Raw genomic sequence first — 20,190 nt, forward strand, 5'->3', positions numbered from 1 at the left:
TATTGTATTAAATTTTGGTTTATATGTGATTGTGAGTAAAAGGAATTTGTGTGAATATTGTATAAAAAGAATGCTTGGATGATGCCAGAGTGGCTATTCTATTGCACTTACCGAATTTTCCAGAACCAAGTGGTTTGCATGTGCCAACTCTAGGTGGCACTGTGCCCAAGGGAGACTGCAAATGTGTGTAAACTAACATGTATATAGAAGTTTACTTTTCTGGAGTTTAATCTTGATGGAAATAAATGTTTAGTTAAATCTTTCAAACAATAAAAGATTTTTTCACTTACGTTTCTTAATACAAAAACATTTGACAAAATGTTAGTACATAAAAGCTTTAAGAAATTGAATTGAGTGTTAGCAATTTTTTCAAAACTATTGCCATCATCTCCGCATGAACTGGAAAATGCCTAATTTTTTTCCTTAAAATAAGTTGAAGTTTTAAGTTACAAAGGATTACTAGCCTTATCCTTATAACTTAGCCATTTCCCAAATTCATTTCCCAGATTATAAATCTTCCCTCAGTTATATTAAGGATTTTTAAAAAACAAATGCTTATGCTATCATATGATGTGAATTAACATGGCAAATGAAAAGATAAATCAAAGAGTTTGCCATCTAGTAGGAGAAATAAACAACTGGTATACAAAATAAAAATAATGTTCCCTAAAAGAATCAAATCAAAATTTAAAGAGGTGAGGAAGGCAAAATTACCTGATCTCTTTGGCAGATGTGTATTTTACAGATTAAGTATCATTTGAGCTGGATATTGGAGGAAGAAGTAAGACTTATCTATGTATATCTAGGACTGAAAGGCATTTTGGATGGAGGAAACAACATGCATGAAGGTATTTAGGCAATCAATAATTGGATGTGATTAAAGCTTTGGTTGGATAAATAGGAATTGGGGGAATGAATTTGGAAAGGTAGACCAGGTTCAGATCATAAAGAACCTTGATATCTATAGACTTTGGACTTAATGATAATGGTATAGTCATTGGGGAGCAGTGAAGGGGTTTTTTTTGAGCAAAGGGTGTGCTTCAAGGTAATTAATCTGCCAATATTATACAGGCCAGTTGGAAGAATGGGCCATAAGGACCAGAGAAAGAAGAGACCAATTGGGCTTTTCCAGTAGTAGAAAAAAAAAAAAATGAAGTAATGGAAAAAAAGAAAAGCGAAAGGTTAAAAAAAAATTACAAGGGTAGAATGAGCGGGTCTGCAAAAGATGAATATATGCTAGATTTTAATAACAAAGGATTATAAGCTTCAGTGGCTCAGAGAATATGGGCTAGATACTAGTGCAGGTCGAAAAACAGAAGTCTGAGGAAAGAAGTTTTGTAGTGTTTTGCGGTACCAGAGGGTCATCCCCATAAAAATGTTTTCCAGAGAGCTGGACCGTTGACATGCTTAGGCTTCTGTGACACTATTTTCTTCACCATCCCATCTCTTTGAATGTTCCTTACAGATATCTCTGTATCTGCCTATCTTTAAATGCTGAAAATAATCTAAGTTGCATCATTAAGCCTTTATCTTTTTACTTTATGGTATTCTAGCCATGTTCCAAAGCCTAGGTTTACTAAGCTAGTAGTGATCCCCTCAACTTTATAGCAGTAGGCTTGTAGGCTTGGAACAGCCTTCCCATTTACCCAGGTCTGCCATACGTTGATTATTTTCTACTTATTATAAAGGTTGGATCTATACATTCTGCCTGAGTGATCTTGGTGTCTGTGACTCCTAGTCTCATTTTTACAAATCAAGCATCCAGGCCCCATGCATATTCATACAACTCTACTGAACATCTTTTCTTAAACATCACATAGGCATGTCAAACACAGCATGCCAAAACTGAATTTCCCTATTTTAATCCCCACATTTTAATCTTTCCTCTTTAATTCTCTTTTGCTTTAGAAAACACTGTTGCTTTATTAACTACCAGCAGGACTGGCCTGCATGCGGCAGTGGACACTGGGCTCAGTATGTGTAGGATGTGAGGAGGAGATGATGACTGGGAGGTTGCTTTGAAGGAAAGGTGTTGTCTGGAGGCCAGGCTCAAGAGCCCCTCAGATTCACTTCTAGGAATGGGTAGACCTTGTAAAGGAGTCATGGCAAGCTGTGGCCATGCCACCAGTAAGATTAAGAAATTCCTGGAAATCTAGCTGGCCATCAGAGTTGAGGTCCAGTTTTTCCATCATGCAGTGAAGGATGCCAGGGTCCTTCTGGTTCTTTGTGAAGGCAGCCAGTTCTGTGTTCATGAAGATTAGGAACTCTGTCTTGGAGAATGCAGTTATTACCCTCCTATCCAGCACACTTCTGGAAAACAGTAATCAGAAAGTCAATGCACTGCTCAGTCTCAGTAGGGCTGGACATTTTTGCCATGTCTGCATAGAGCAGGCATGGAGGCTGTGACAGGGTGGCAGCCATGCTATTCCTCTTTAACTCTTAATAATAGCACTGCACCACTTAGCTCAGCAAACAGAGTCATTTAGAATTTACTTTTCTTGACATACATACTGTTTCTACTTCTTAGATAATATCTGGCCTGAAGCACAAAAGGGATGTAGTTCTAAACTTAAAGCTTAACTCCCTATTTTTCCATTCCTTGTTGAACTGAGAAAACATAAGTACATTGGGCTATGTAGGGACATACAAATTTAATCTTTGTTCTTTCATTCATGCCTCCATTATAGCTTTTCTCTCGCCCTTCTACGCTCACTCCCATCCCTTAATGTTCCTCTCTTCTTCAAGCTTCAACTTCAACTAGTAGGATTTGACCAGAGAATCAGTCAAGGGATTGATGGGTAGTAGAAGTTTAAATCTAAGTTCCTACAATATGTAAGTGGCTAGATTTCTGTGAGCTTGAATCAGTTAATAAAGATAGCAGCTTAGTTTTCATTTGTCTCCTCTGTCCTTTTGCTACTTGTTAGGGCCTGTAGAAAAGAATTAGGGAGAATTGAAAGAGAAATGACCCAAGTAAGTTCATGTATCAGGATGTTCATGGTTGTATATGACAGAAAAGTCAGTTCAAGATGGCTTGAACGATATAAGTTATTTTGTTAGCATATACAATCACTAGTCCAAAGGTAGGTCAGTCATTTAGGCATGGTTTGACCAAGGCTTAAGCTCTTTTTCTGTAGTTATCTTTACCAATAATAAATGAAATATTGGTATGAAAGTTTAACAGCTAATAGGATTGCATAGTTTGTTCTCTTCACCCCCGAGTCAAGCCAACCTTTTACATTTTATGCTCTTTTCTCCTCACTAGCTATTGTAGATATTTAATGTCTTAGTTCTTCCATTCTTTGTATTTTGTTTTCAATTTCACCAAAAAGTATCTTTTCCTAAGAGCCCTGCATTGGCTTAGGCCTGCTCTTTCCTAAACGACTCACTGGTGTTGGGGTAGCCTAATGAAAACCCATCTCTGGAGCTAAGGTCAGTTTGCACAGTAGAGGACTGCTATACCATGGGGACAGATGAAACAGATTTTGGTGGGTGAACCACAGTGTGAACTATCCTTAATGTAGACAAAACAAGAGGACATAAATTTCAAGTGAAAAATGTTTATTTTACAGTATAACAGTTCTTCAACTAAGAATATTCCAAAGTTAAACAACATCAAAAAATTAATCATTTTGTTTTCATAGTTTCTGACCTGGGGGCAGGGGCAGGATGGGAGAAAAGGTCAAATTATGGACAAACAATATGAATATATTGATTATACTGTTCTAAAAATGTGTGCATCTAGGTAATTCTGAACAACATTTGAATGGCCTAACTGTGACGCATCAGTCTGGCGATAATGACACAGCGGTATTAGAATCTGAATGTCAAGTACCCGTGCAGAAGGTAAGAGTGATGTTATTTTTTCCTCACAGATCTTGAAGGGATTTAAAATTGAATATGGAGGTGGCACAAGGGGTATTTTAAGGCTTAACTTGAATGAGATTTTGGATCTCTAAGCCTATTTAATAAAAAAATATATTTTTTTGGCCTATTTAAAAAAAAATGTTACTTGTGAGCAACATCTTCCCTCTCTCTTCTACCATCAGTTCCCATGCTTATGTTTAATTTTAAGTTCTGTAATGCTGGTATGTGCCAGCTATCCTGATTTTAAAGCATGTCATAAAGCTGTCTTCTAGAATTTGTTATGGGGGATTTCCTAATGGAGTCTTTTGTGCACTTACTCTCAAACTACACATTGATCATTCTTTCAACAAATATTATAGATGTTTGGGATGCACTAGATATATCAGGTATTCTTCTAGGCATTTGAGTCATTCTCAGAAACTTACTGTGAAGGAGATGTTTATATATCCTTCCCTTTTCTCTCCCTCCCTTCCTCTCTTCCATCTTCCCTCTCTTCCTTCCTTTCTTTCTTTTTTCCTTGGAAGTACTTCAGAGGACAACTTTTACTATTCCTAAGTGTTTGGCCACACTTAGGAATATGTACCATTTCACCATAAGGAGCATACTGATTTGGTCCTTGTGTTTTCTTAGAATTTTTAATTTTCTTAGATAATGTACTAATAATTATTGTCATCAAAAATTATGTTGAATTTGGGTATTTTGTTATTCATAAGAATCATATTAAAAAGTGCCTTTTCTGGGGCACCTGGGTGGCTCAGTCGGTTAAGCATCTGCCTAGGACTCAGGTCGTGATCCCAGCATCCTGGGATCAAGTCCCGCGTCGGGCGCCCTGCTCAGCAGGGAGTCTGCTTCTCCCTCTGCCTCTGTTCCCCCACTTGTGCTCTTGTGTGCACTTTTCTCTGTTTCTCTTTCAAATAAATAAAATCTTTTTAAAAAGTGTTTTTTTCTGATATCCAACATTAATTTTTTATTTTACCGGTTTTTGCTTTAATAACAAAAGTGTTGCCCATCTCCTTTACGATGGAAAGAATAGTGCCACAGAATTTCTTAAATATTTGGCTTAACTATAATCTTTGTTTCTAACTTATCAAAACTCTTTATAATTTTGACTGACCCAAAATAAAGTTTGAAAAGAATAAGAAAATTTCCAAAAGGGTAAAATAAGCAGCAAAACATCTAGTATATGTCATACTGTTGCAGTTTGTGCCATAGGTAAAAGTGACATGTCTACTTTGTTTATTTCTAATGCCTAGCATGTAGCAGAAACTAAAATGTTGAAATGAATGCTTAAGAAGGAGTAGGACTGTGTGGCTTGTTCTCTTCACAACAGTTTCCATTCTTAATATTTCCCACCATTGCTCCCTCACTATCAGCAGTGTTACCTCCTATTGAGAAGAGAGGTTATGGAATATCAGTGCTAGAAGAGATTTTTGAGTATTAGTCTATGTGCATAAACTAGAGCTCAGGTGGTTCAAGTATCTTGCCCAAATAAGAGCTGGGACTAAAACAAAAAATTTGAACAAACATTCAGCGTCTTGTCTTTTTACTAAGAAACCCTGGCTTTGCCATTCTTCTCTTCAGCCTCAGGAAAAGATCTCTCTTATTACCAAAACAAACTCATCTCTGTTCTTAGTTCTCTTGTATTCAGCAGATTTATTGTGGAGGTCTCCTGCCATCTCTGTGGTCTCTGTTATTCCTTTTTGTCTTAATTTCCCACTACCCATTTACATCTTAAACCAGGGTTTCTCTGGTTTAGCACTATTAACATTTTGGGCTTGGATAAGTCTGTGTCAGGGGTAGGGCTGCGCATTGTAAACTGCTGAACAGGACCCTTAACCTCTCCCCCACTGGATGCTAGTAGCACCCTTTCCCCCACCCCCATGTGACAACCAAAGCATCTAGGTACATTGCCAGATGTCTTCCCTGGGCCTAGGGGAATCACCCCCAGGTGAGAACCAGTGCCTCAGTTGTGCCTAGCATCTAGCTTCTCCTCTATCTCTGTTGTTTGCCCTATCAGAGGAACCAGTGACCTCTAAAATGGTTGCATCCTTCCCAAAGTCTTGATAGGGTGAGAAACCAGGGTGTTCTACTACTTCTTTATCTGACTGAACATTCACTATGGTGATTTCAGTTTTGGTCTCTCTGCAAATGACTCAAATATGTATGTCTAGTCCTGGCCTCCTATAATTCTTAAATATTTTTGGTGACTTCTCTGTGTCCTGCAGCCAAGGAGTTGCTATGTTCTTTTGAGTTTTACTTCCAATATGTCTCCTTCTCTATTTCCACCTCATAAACCAGTACTTACTGCCTTTAATCTGAGCTCTTTTTAACATTTATAACTGGTCCGACTTGAGACCCTCCTTATTCTTTTTTTTTTTTTTTAAGATTTTATTTATTTTTTCACAGAGATAGACACAGTGAGAGAGGGAATACAAGCAGGGGGTGTGGGAGAGGGAGAAGCAGGCTTCCCGTGGAGAAGGGAGCCCAGTGTGGGGCTCAGTCCGAGGACCCTGGGATCATGACCTGAGCAGAAGGCAGACGCTTAATGACTGAGCCACCCAGGCACCCCAAGACCCTCCTTATTCTGATCCATTCCACTTTAAGCATTCTTATGTTCCTCTTGATGTGTTCCTCTGATGATTTTACTCATCTGTATGAAACCGCCACTGGTTTCTAAATTTGACTACAGAATGAACATTAAACACCTTTATATTATATGACCCCAAACTAGCTTTTCAGTCTTAACTAGATGCCTTGTAACTAATTGCAACTGAACTATTCATTTCTCCCCAGATACACTAGTAATACCTTTAATTATATTCATTCTTCAATGAGGAATACTTGCCATTCTCATCTCCACCTTTCTAGTCTTCTTATTCTTTGTGATACCTGAAAAACTGTCCTATACTCCAAACCCGCATATGAAGTTTACTATCTTAGAATCTGCCAAAATTTCATTGCAATTAAGTAGAAATTTTAGGCACAAAGCTAGTGACCAGTTTTCATCCTTCCTTTATTCCCTGTTTAATATACTGTCAGGTATTACCATGGTTGTTTCAGACCTCTATCTGAAGATGAGATGCTTTAAATGGCTGAGTAGTCATATGAATTCTGCAACTGGTATTTAGCCTATTCCATGAGTAAGAACAAAATAGGTTTTATTGGTAATATATGGGAAACACTTCTGAAGGACATTTAGCTGACCACTAGGTGATGTCTGACTCCTTTTAATACTTCGGGACAGAAGTTAAAGACCCATGAGTGTATCTAGTCATAAATTTTCTTATGCTTTATCTGGGACCCTTGACAAATTTTTCCCTAGTATTTCATGGAAATATATGAAAAGAGCAATTAAGCATACTTATTAAGGAGAAAATTATCAAAAAAAAATTTCAACAGAGGATGTTTAGGTGTTGTATAATCCTCTTCTTTCCTTACACAGATAGGCAGGTTAACTTTTTTTTAAATTGAGATATAATTAACATACAACATGTTAGTTTTCAGATGTACAACATAATGATTCAGTATTTATATATAATGATTCAATATTTGTATTGTGAAATGATCACCACGATAAGTCTAGTGCCAAACAGTTACAAATTGTTTTTCTTGCAATGCAGACTTTTAAGGTCTATTCTGTTAGCAACTTTCAAATATAATTCAGTATTATTAACTATAGTCACCATGCTATACATTACCCCTGCAGGACTTATTTATTTTATAACTGAAGTTTGTACCTTTTGACGCCCTTCACCCAATTTCCCCACTCCTCACCACCCTCCTCTGACAGCCACGAATCTGTTCTGAGTTTGGTTTCGTTTGTTTGTTTAGATTCCACATATAAGTGGAAATCACACATTATTTATCTTTCTGTTTGATTTATTTCACTTAGCATAATGCCTTCAGAGTCAACCCATGTTGTTACAAATGGCAAGATTTCCTTCTTTTTTATGCTATTTTTAATTTAACTTTTTGAGGAACTTCCATACTGTTTTCAGTAGTAGACATACCAGTTTATACTCCCATCAATAGTATGCAAGGATTCCCTTTTCTCTACGTCCTCACCAACACTTGTTATCTCTTGTCTTCTTGATGATAGCCATTCTGACAGGTGTGAGGTGATACGTCATTGTGGTTTTGTTATGTATTTTTCTGGTGACTAGTGATGTTGAGCACCTTTTCATGGACCTGTTGTCCATTTGTATATTTTCTTTGGAAAAATGTTCAGATCCTCTGCCTATTTTTTAAACAGATTGGTTTTGTTTGTTTGTTTGTTTGTTTAGCTATTGAGTTGTATGAGTTCTTTATGCAAGATTGTATTTTGGATATTAACCTATTATCAGATACATGATTTGCAAATATTTTCTCCAGGAGGCGACCTTTATGTTGTTTTCCTTTGTTATACAGAAGCATGTGGCTGTCCAGTTTTCCCAACACCATTTTTTGAAGAGACTGTCCTTTGCCCATTCTATACTCCTCACTCCTTTGTTGTACATTAATGGACCAAATTTGTGTGATTTTATTTCTGGGCTCTATTCTGTTCTAGTGAACTATGTATCTATTTTTAGATCAATACCATACTATTGTTATTACTGTACTCTACTGAACTTAATAGTTCTAATAGGGTTTTATTATTGTTGTTGAGCCTATAAGGTTCTATGTATACTATCATGTAATCTGTAAATACTCACAGTTTTACTTCTTTCTGATTTGAGTGCTTTTTATTTATTTTTCCTGCCAAATTGCTCTTATTAGGACTTAAAATACTGTGTTGAATAGAATTGGCAAGAGTGGGCATCCTTATTTTGTTCGTGATCTTAGAGAAAAAGCTTTCATCTTTTCACTGTTGAGTATGTTATTAGCTGTGGGTCTTGTCATATATAGCTTTTATTATGTGAGATACCTTACCTCTATGCCCACTTTACTGGGAGTTTTTATCATATAAAAACAGCTGTTGAGGCACCTGGGCGGCACAGTTGGTTAAGCGTCTGACTCTTGGGTTTGGCTCAGGTTGTGATCTCAGGGTCATGGGATCAAGCCCCACATTGGGCTCTGTGCTTGGCACGGAGTCTGCTTGGTTTCTCTCTCCCTCTGCCCTTCCCCCCTCTTTCAAATAAATAAATTTTGTCACATGCATTTTCTGTATCATTTGAGATAATCATATGATTCTTATTCTTCATTTTATTAATGTGGTATATTGTATTGATTGGTGGATGTTGAACCATCCTTGCATCCCTGGAGTAAATCCTACTTGATTGTAGTGTATGATCCCTTTAATGTATTGTTGAATTGGGTTTGCTAATGTTTTATTGAGGACTTTTATATCTATGTTCATCAGGGATATTGGCCTATAATTTTCTTGTGTCCTTAACCTAGTTTTGGTACCAGGGTAATGCTGGCTATAAAATGGATTTGGAAGAGTTCCTGTCCTCTTTTTGGGGAGAGTTTGAGAAGGATTGATAGTCTTTAAATGTGAAGCCATCTGTTCTTGGATTTTTGGTGTTTTGGAGGCTTTTGATTACTGACTTAGTGTCCTCACTGGTAATCAGTCTGTTCAGATTTTCTGTTTCATCATCATTCAGTCTTGGGAGATTGTATGTTTCTAGGAATTGATCCATTTCTTCCAGGTTCATTTCATTGACATATAATGGTTCATATTAGTCTCTTATCTTTGTATTTCTGTGGTATCAGTTGTAATATCTCTTTCATTGATGATTCTACTTATTTGAATCCTCTTTCTCTTGGTGAGTCTAGCTAAAGGTTTGTCTATTTTTTTTTTATCTTTTCAAAAAATCAGCTTTTAGTTTCATTGATCTTTTCTGTTGTCTTAGATAACTATTTCTGCCCTGATCTTTGTTATTTTCTTCCTTCTACTAACTTTGGGCTTTGTTCTTCTTTTTCTAGTTCCTTGAGGTATAAAGTTAGGTTATGTGAGATCTTTCTTGTTTCATGATGTATGCATTTATCACTGTAAAGTTCCCTCTTGAACTGCTTTTGCTATATCTCATATATTTTGGTATGTAGTATTTCCATTTTCATTTGTCTCAAGATATTTAGTTTTTTTATTTCTTCCTTGAGCCATTGGTTGTTTAGTAGTAGCATGTTGTTTAATGTCCATATTTGTGAATTTTCCAGTTTTAATCTTGTAATTGATTTCTAGTTTCATACTATTGTGGTCAGGAATAATGCTTGATATAATTTCAGATCTCTTACATTTATTCAGACTTGTTTTATGGTATAACACATGATCTGTACTGGAGAATGTGGCAGTTTAACTCTTAGAAGGACCTTCTAGACTTTGCATTGTCCAATGTCCAGTATGGTAGCCACTAACCACATATGGTTATGGAGCCCTTGAAATGCGGCTTGTGCAACTGAGGAACTGAGTTTTAAACCTTATTTTTAAATCAACTTTCAAAACTGATACTCAGTTGAGTTACTGGAAAACTTAAGTATGTTTGGAATAATAGCTTGATTGTGCATATCTACTTTTTCAACTGTACATTTTATGAAATGTGATTGTAAATCAATTGTTTCTAATCAATTTAGCTTTCAAATTGAGATGTGCTATAAATATAAAATAAACACCAATTTGGAAGATTTATAAAAAATATAAAATTATCTTCAAACTTTACACTTAGTGCATATTGAAATAATAATGCTTTGGGTATATTTGGGCAAATACATAAAATGTTACACTTTTTTTAAACTTTTTAATGTACTGGCAGATTTTTTTTTTTTTTACTTTTAATTCCAGTATAGTTAACATACACGTTGCTCTTAGTTTCAGGTGTACAATGTAGTCATTCAACAATTCACATTATTCAGTGTTCATCATGATAAGTGTACTCTTAATCTCCCTCAGGTATTTTACCCATCCCCCCATCCACCTCCCTTCTAGTAATCATCTGCTTGTTCTTGATAGTTGAGTCTGTTTTTATGGTTTGTCTCTTTTTTTCTTTGTTTTGTTTCTTAAATTCCACATATGAGTGATTTCACATGAGATATATATATATATATAATAGATATATATAACATATCTATAATGGAATATCATATATAATATATATATCACCTCTTTATCCATCCATTTATCAGTGGACATTTGGGTTGCTTTCACTACTTGGCTATTGTAAATAATGCTGCAGTAAAAATAGGGGTACATTCATCTTTTGGAATCAGTGTTTCATACTCTTTGGGTAAATATCCAGTAATGGAATTGCTGGAATATAGAGTAGTTCTGTTTTTTATTTTTTCGAGGACCCTTCATACTGTTTTACACAGTGGCTGTACCAGTTTGCATCTCTGCCAAAAATAGTACACAAGGATCCCTTTTTCTCTATTCCTCACCAGCATTTGTTGTTTCTGGTGTTTTTGATTTTAGCACTTCTGACAGATATGAGGTGATATCTCATTGTGGTTTTGATTTGCATGTTACTGATGATGAGTGCTGTTGAGGATCTTTTCATGTGTCTGTTGGCCATCTGGATGTCTTCTTTGGAGAAATGTCTGTTCATATCTTCTGTCCCTTTTAGGGGTTTTTTGGATTTGAGTTGTGTAAGTTCTTTATATATTTTGGATACTGACCCTTTACTGGATATGTCATTTTCAAATATCTTCTATTCAGTAGGTTGTCTTTTAGTTTTGTTGACTGTTTCCTTTACTGTGCAGAAGCTTTTTATTTTTGGTATAGTTCCAGTAGTTTATTTTTGCTTTAGTTTCCCTTGCCTCAGGAGACATCTCTAGAAAAATGTTTCTACGGCTGATGTTAGAGAAATCACTGCCTATGCTCTTGCCAAGGATTTTTATGGTTTCAGGTTTCACATTTAGGTCTTTAATCCATTTTGGGAGTTTATTTTTTGTGTATAGTGTAAGAAAGTGGTCCAGTTCTCCCAACACCATTTGTTGAAGAGACTGTCTTTCTCCCATTGCATGTTCTTGCCTCCTTTGTCAAAGATTAATCATTGGTTTATTTCTGGGCTCTATATTCTGTTCTGTTGACCATTGTGTCTGTTTTTGTGCCAGCACCATACTGTTTTAATTGCTGTAGCTTAATAGTATATCTTGAAACCTGGGATTGTGATACTCTCAGTTTCGTTCTTCTTGTCCAAGATTGCTTTGGGTATTTGGGATCTTTTTGGTTCCCTACAAATTTTTTTATAAAGATTTTATTTATTTGAGAGCAAGAGAGGGAAAGAGAGAGAGAGCAGGAGTGGAGTGAGGGGCAGAGGGAGAAGCCAACTTCCTGCTGAGCAGGGAGCTCAATGAGGGGCTCGATTCTGGGACTCCAGGATTGTGACCTGAGCTGAAGGCAGATGCTTAACCGACTGAGCCACCCAGGCACCCCTGGTTCCATACAAATTTTAGGATTATTTTTGTAGCTCTGTGGAAAATGCTGTTAATATTTCATAGGGATTGCATTAAATCTATAGATTGCAGGCGCCTGGGTGGCTCAGTTGGTTAAGCGACTGCCTTTGGCTCAGGTCATGATCCTGGAGTCCCGGGATCGAGTCCCGCATCGGGCTCCCTGCTCGGCAGGGAGTCTGCTTCTCCCTCTGACCCTCCTCCCTCTCATGCTCTCTGTCTCTCATTCTCTCTCTCTCTCAAATAAATAAATAAAATCTTAAAAAAAAAAATAAATCTATAGATTGCTTTGGGTAGTGTGGACATTTTAACAATATATTTCCTTCCAATTCATGAGCATGAAATACCTTTCTATTTGTTTGTGTCATCTTCAGTTTCTTTTATCAGTATTTTATACTTCTTAGAGTACACGTCTTTCACCTCCTTGGTTAAGTTTATTCCTAAGATGTCTTACTATTTTTGGTGCAATTGTAAATGGGATTGTTTTCTTAGTTTCTCTTTCTGCTACTTCATTATTAGTGTATAGAAATGCAATGGATTTCTCTATATTGAGTTTTATTTGTATATTGATTTTATTGTACCCTGTGACTTTACTGAATTCATTTATCGGTTCTAGTAGGGTTTTTTTGTGAAGTATTTGGGGTTTTCTAAATATAGTATCATGTCATCTGCAAATAGTGAATGTTTTACTTCCTTACCAATGGCGATGCCTTTTATTTCTTTTTCTTGTCTGATTGTTACAACTAGAACTTTCCAACTATGTCGAATACAAGTGGTGAGAGTGGACATCCTTGTCTTTTTCCTGATCTTAGGGGAAAAGTTTCTATTTCATTTATTTCTCCTCTAATCTTTATCATTTCCTTCCTTCTGCTGACTTTAGGCTTTGTTTGTCGTTATTTTTCTAGCTTCTTTAGGTGTAAGGTTAGGTTGTCTATTTGAGATTTCTTGTGCATCTGGAAGTAGACCTGTATTGCTAAAAACTTCCCTCTTAGCATCCCAAAGATTTTGGACCATTGTGTTTTCATTTTCATTTGTCTCTACACATTTTTTGATTTCCTCTGATTTCTTGGTAGACACATTGATTGTTTAGTAGCATGATGTTTAACCTCCATGTATTTGTGTTCTTTCCAGATTTTTTCTTGTGGTTGACTGCTAGTTTCATAATGTTTTGGTCAGGAAAGATGTAGGACATGACTTTGATCTTTTTGAATTTGTTGAGATTTATTCTGTGGCCTAACATGTGATCTGTACTGGAGAGTGCTGTGTTTGCACTTGAAAAGAATGTATATTTTGCTGGTTTAAGATGGAATGTTTGAATATATCTTGTTGGCTCCATCTGATCCAATGTGTAATTCAAAGCCATTGTTTCCTTGTTGATTTTGTGTTTGGAAGATCTATCCTTGATGTAAGTGGGGTGTTAAAGTCCCCTACTATGTTGTATTGCTATTGATTATTTTGTTATTAGCTGCTGTATGTATTTGGGTGCTCCCATGTTGGGTGCATAAATATGTACAATTGTTATATCTTCTTGTTGAATTGTTCCCTTTATGATTATATAGTGTCCTTTGTCTCTTGTTTCAGTCTTTGTTTTAAAGTCTGTTTTGTCCACCAGTAACCAGCAAGGATACTGAAGCAGTAATCAAAAATCTCCCAACAAACAAGAGCCAGATGGCTTCCCAGGGGAATTCTACCAAACATTTAAAGAAGAATTAATAATACCTTTTCTTCTGATACTGTTAAAAAAATAGAAATGGAAAGAAAACTTCCAAACTCATTTTATAAGGCCAGCATTACCTTGATCCCAAAACCAGACAAAGACCCCACCAAAAAGGAGAATTATAGACCAATATCCCTGATGAACATGGATGCAAAAATTCTCACCAAAATACTAGCCAGTAGGATCCAATAGTACATTATAAGGATTATTCACCACGACCAAGTGCGATTTATTCCTGGGCTGCAAGGTTGGTTCAACATCTGCAAATTAATCAATGTGATACACTACATTAATAAAAGAAAGGACAAGAACCATATCATCCTCTCAAGAGATGCAGAAAAAGCATTTGACAAAGTACAGCATCCTTTCTTAAAAGCCATCTATGAAAAACCCACAGCGAATATTCTTGTCAATGGGGAAAAACCAACAGCTTTTCCCCTAAGGTCAGGAACACAGCAGGGATGTCCACTATCACCACTGCTGTTCAACCCAGTACTAATGATGTACTATATGTTGGCTAACTGAACATAATAAAAAAAGATTATAATAAAAAATATTTTAAAAATTACACACACAAAAATGTCTATGCTACCTAGAGCAATCTATTCATTCAGTGCAATCCCTATCAAAATACCATCAATTTTTTTCACAGAGCTGGAACAAATAATCCTAAGATTTGTATGGAACCAGAAAAGATCCCAAATAGCCAAAGGAATGGTGAAAAAGAAAACCACAGCCGGTGGCATCACAATTCTGGACTTCAAGCTCTATTACAAAGCTGTAATCATCAAGTCAACATGGCACTGGCATAAAAACAGACACATCAGTGGAACAGAATAGAGAACCTCAGAAATGGCCCCTCAACTCTATGGTCAGCTCATCTTCGACAAGGCAGGAAAGAATATCCACTGGAAAAAAGTCTCTTCAACAAATGATATTGGGAAAATTGGACAGCCACATGCAGAAGAATGAAACCGGACCATTTCCTGACACCATACACAAAAATAGACTCAAAATGGATGAAAGACTTAAATGTGAGACAGGAATCCATCAGAGTCCTTGAGGAGAACACAGGCAGCAACCTGTTCGACCTCAGTCACAGTAACTTCTTCCTGGAAACATCACCAAAGGCAAGGGAAGCAAAGGCAAAAATGAACTATTGGGCTATTGGGACTTCATGAAGATAAAAAGCTTCTGCACAGCAAAGGTAACAGTCAACAAAACTAAAAGGAAACCTACGGAATGGGAGAAGATATGTGCAAATGGCATATCAGATAAAGAGCTAGTATCCAAAATTTATAAAGAACTTTAGCTCAATACCCAAAGAACAAATAATCCAATCAAGAAATGGACAGAAGACATGAACAGACATTTCTGCAAAGAAGACATCCAAATGACCAACAGTCACATGAAAAGGTGTTCAACATCACTCGGCATCAGGGAAATACAAATCAAAACCACAATGAGATACCACCTCACACCAGTCAGAATGGCTAAAATTAACAAGTCAGGAAATGACAGATGTTGGCGAGGATGCAGAGAAAGGGGAACCCTCTTACACTGTTGGTGGGACTGCAAACTGGTGCAGCCACTCTGGAAAACAGTATGGAGGTTCCTCAGAAAGTTGAAAATAGAGCTACCCTACAACCCAGCAATTGCACTACTGGGTATTTACCCCAAAGATACAAATGTGGTAATCCAAAGGTGCACCTGCACCCCAATGTTTATAACAGCAATGTCCACAATAGCCAAACTATAGAAAGAGCCCAGATGTCCATCGACAGATGAATGGATTCAGAAGGTGTGGTATATGTATACCATGGAATATTACTCAGCCATCAAAAAAAAAAAGAAATCTTGCCATTTGCAATGATGTGGATGGAACTAGAGGGTATTATACTAAGTGAAATTTCACTTAGTATAATTGTATCATACGATACAATTATCGTATGATCTCACTCCTATGTGGAATTTAAGAAACAAAACAGGATCAAAGGGGAAGAGAGGAAAAAATAAAACAAGATGAAACCAGAGGGGGAAGATAAACCATAAGAGACTCTTGGTCTCAGGAAACAGAGGGTTGCTGGAGTGGAGGGCGGGTGGGAGGGATAGGGGGGCTGGATGATGGATTTTGGGGGGTATGTGTTGTGGTGAGTGCTGTGTATTGTGTAGGAGTGATGAATCCCAGACCTGTACCCCTGAAACAAATAATACATTATTTGTTAATAAAAAAATTTTTAATTAAAAATTAAAAAATAAAAGAGGGGCATTACAGGGTAGACATTTAATGAAATAACTATAGCTTCAACAGGAATATTAAGTACAGTGGATTTTTTTTCACACTGAAAATGTGTGGCAGTAAAGAATACGATGACTAATGACTATTTGTACAGTTTGAGGTAACTAATTGCGATGTTTTCATGACCAGCAGTTTACCCACCGTTACTTTTGTACCATGAGGGCAAATGTCAACACAGTGAAAACGGTGTGAATAATGTCTCAGTATTATTATGGAAACAGTTTTGATCTTGTGGACCCCCTAAAAATGTCTCAGGACCTTTAAGGATCCATGGATCACATTTTTTTTTTTTAAAGATTTTATTTATTCATTTGAGACACAGAGAGAGAGAGAGCATGAGCTCCATGGATCACATTTTGAGAACCACTGCTGTATAGGAATCTATTGCAAGAAATATACCACACTAAATTTTAAAAAATTTAAAAAAATAAAGTCTGTTTTGTCCAATACAAGTATTGCTCCCCTGACTTTCCTTTCTCTTCCATTTGCATGATAAATGATTTTCCATCCTTTCACTTTGAATCTGCATGTGTCTTTAGTATGAAATTAATCTCTTGGAGACAGCGTATTGGTGAGTCTTGCTCCTTTATCCATTCCATCACCCTTTGTCTTTTGATTGGAGCATTTAGTCCATTTTCATTCAAAGTAATTATTGATAGGTATGGCCTTAATGCCATTTTGTTGCTTGTCTTATGGTTATTTTTGTAGGTCTTCCCTGTTCCTGATTTTTCTTGTTCTCTTCTCGCATGGTTGCTGGCTTTCTTTAGGGATAGATTTGGATTCTCTTCTCTTTATTTTTTTCCATATCTATTACTAGTTTTTAACTTTTCATTACTATGAGGTTTGTATATAACATCTTATGCATATAGCAGTGTATATTAAGTTGATGGTCCTTTAGGCTGAACCTGTTCTTTACTCCTCTCCATCCCCCCCTCCCAACACTAAGTTTTAGGTACATGGTGTCATACCTTACATCCTTTTATTTTGTGAATCCCTTGACTGATTTTTATAGCTATACTTAATTTGACTGCTTTTGTGCTTCCTATTTTTTTTACTCCTACTTACAGTCTTCCTTCCACTAAAAGAGTCCCTTTTAATATTTCTCACAGGGCTGGTTTAGTGGTGATGAATTCCTTTAACTTTTCTTTGGGAAACTCTCCTTTTTCTGAATGATAGGCTTGCTGGATAGAGTATTCTTGATTGCAGATTTTTTTTTCTTTCAGCATGTCGAATATATCATGCCACTTTCTTCTTGACTATATAGTTTCTGCTGGAAAATTAGCTGATATCCTTATGGGGTTTTCTCTTGTATGTTTTCTTTTCTCCTGAGGCTTTTAAAAGCAATTTTAATTACTATGTGTCTTGGTATGGACCTCATTGGATTGATTTTGTTGGGGGCTCCCTGTGCCTCCTGGATCTGGATTTCTGGTTCCTTCCCCATATTTGGGAAGTTTTCAGTTATTATTTCTTCAATTATATTTCTTCAAATAAATTTTCTCCCCACTTTTCTGTCTCTTTATTATTCTTTATTATGCTTGGTGGTATTGCTGAGTTCCTTAAGTCTCGTTTCATCTTTTATTATTACTATTTTTTTTTTTTTTTGTCTCTCTCCTTTTCAGCTTGATTGTTTTCCATCACTCTATCCTCCAGGTTGCTGATCTGTTCTTTTGATTCCCCTAGCCTACTATTTCTTCCTTCTAGTTTATTTTTAATTTCACTTACTGAGTTCCTCTTCTCTGGTTGGTTCCTTTTTTTATGTTTTCTCTCTCTTTCTTAATGGTTTCACTGAGGTCTTTCACTCTTGTCTGAAATCCATTGAGTATCTTTATGACCAATACTTTAAATGCTCAATCAATCATATGACTTACCTGTTTCATTTTAGGTCTCTTCCTATGTCCTGTTCTTTCATTTGGGACATATTCCTCTTTCTTCTCATTTTGTCTAATTCTGTCTGTTTCTTTGTATTATGAAAGTCAGCTACCTCTCCTTCACTTGAAAGTAATGGGCTTTTGAAAAAGAGGTCCTGTAGTGCTCTGCAATGCAGTGTCCCCTGTTCACCAGAAACTGGCATTTCAGGAGTGTCTCCTATATGCATTATATAGGGCCTGCAGTTATGGCTAAGTGACATTTGCCTTCAGTCCAGTTATCTGCAATGGCTCACTTTGCCTGTTGTAGGCAGGATTTGGTTCCAGTTTGTTAGTGAGCGAGTCTTCAGTTGCCTCAGGTTTGAGTTGAGTCAGACCAGGCATTTGCCATAGAGGCAGTAGCATAGAACTGCTGGGTGCTTTCCCTTGTTTTGCCCTGATGAGCTTTCATTGGTGGTTGGGTCCTGCAGCCAGACTAGATGTCTGGCCCCAGCCCATGGCTGGGGCTGTAGTTGGACTGGTGTGTGTGTGTTTATTTTCCCCTCTCCGCAGGGTAGTGGTCACTTTGGAGTGGTACTGGTCTCTGTCAGGGCTGCTTGCACACTGCCAGGCTTGTGGCATCACTTTGTATTATCTTCTGCCAAGGGCATATTGGAGGGGGCAGGTACACAGGAGAATGCAAGGCAGGGCATGGTGCCAGCAAGAGCCACATAAGTTCACTGGACTGGGATCAAGGCAAGCTGGGTTTTAGGGTGCAGGTTTGCAGAAGAATGGGGGCAGAGCGAGGGGTGTTAGCAAGTTATGTGGAGAATGTTGTGGTCATGCTGGTTCCGGTGTCTAAGCTGGGGGTGAGGGGAGGGGAAATGGTACAGACCAACTCCTTTGTTCCTGGAAAAGTCTGTCATTGATTCCTGCCCCTCTAACTCATCTCAAGCACACACTCTGTGATGAGTAAACAAATCTCCCTCCCATATGTATATATACACCAGGTGTTCAAACTGGTGCTTCTATTGCTGTATCTCCACAGTGCTGTTTGTTATACTCATCTTTAAGGACTTGGACTGTACTCTCCCAGTTCTCCCACAGAGACCTCTGAGTTTTAATGTTCCAAGTGTTAAAGACCTGCTGATTATAAGAACTTATGAGATTCTGCCTCTCTGGTTTTGAAAGCCAAATATTGTGGTTCATCTTCCTGGTGCCTAGGTTGTCTATTTCTTTCCCCTGCCCATGCTCAGCATTCCTCCCTCCCACAGACAGTCCCACAGAGAGTCCAATGGGTCTGTTTAGTTCCCCACCATCTCTTGGCCCTTCCTACCCTACTGTGGCCTCTTCTCTATATTTAGCTGGGTAGAGTCTGTTCTGCCAGTCTTTGAGGTCATTTTCTGGGTTATTTACACTGATGTGTATGTTATCTATTTGTATCCATGTGGCAAGGTGAGCTTAGGATCCTCCTACTCTGCCTTCTTCCAGATATAATCCCTGTACTGGAAAATTTTATTTTTTATTTTTTAAAGATTTATTTATTCACTTGAGAGAGAGTGCATGCGAGTGTGTGCGCATGAGTGCGGGGGAGAGGAGGTGGGGCACAGGGAGAGAGAGACTCTCAAGCAGACTCAGGGAGCACAGAGCCTGACTCAGGGCTCGATCCCATGACCCTGAGATCATGACCTGAGCTGAAACCCAAGAGTTGAACACTCAACCAACCAAGCCACCCAGTCACCTCTGTACTGGAAAATTTTAAAATACATATATTTCTATTGGGTTGCATGGATCTAGATCATGATAGAACTCATTTAAGAAGAGTGGTCACAGTCAGTTAATTTTTTAAGAAAGGAAAGACAAAGGTATGTCAGAGGGTTCCCAACAAATACTGTGCCATTCTTATGGCATTATCTTTCTTTGCCTCTTATTAATGATTTGTATATTTGGTTTATTTTTCGTATTCTTGCAGATTCTCATACTCTATGTTAGAGTTGACCCTTGAACAACACAGGTTTGAACTGTTGGGTCCACTTATAATAAGTCAGCTTTTTCGATACAATACAGTATTGTAAATATATTTTCTCTTCATTACAATTTTC

At 37.3% G+C, this 20,190-nt stretch overlaps 1 protein-coding gene and 1 pseudogene across 1 annotated transcript in view; one reads left to right on the forward strand and one right to left on the reverse strand.

The window, feature by feature from the left end:
• The window catches only part of BRDT (bromodomain testis associated), a 67,771-nt gene that overhangs the window by 39,679 nt on the left and 7,902 nt on the right, over window positions 1–20,190 (forward strand). The window contains exon 16 of the mRNA XM_044914066.1: window positions 3,743–3,843. Coding sequence (XP_044770001.1) covers window positions 3,743–3,843 — 101 coding nt within the window. The remainder of the gene's footprint in view (window positions 1–3,742; window positions 3,844–20,190) is intronic.
• LOC110580587 lies at window positions 2,073–2,376 on the reverse strand (annotated as a pseudogene).

Source organism: Neomonachus schauinslandi, chromosome 4 (assembly GCF_002201575.2).
Source record: "Neomonachus schauinslandi chromosome 4, ASM220157v2, whole genome shotgun sequence".
NCBI lineage: Eukaryota > Metazoa > Chordata > Mammalia > Carnivora > Phocidae > Neomonachus > Neomonachus schauinslandi.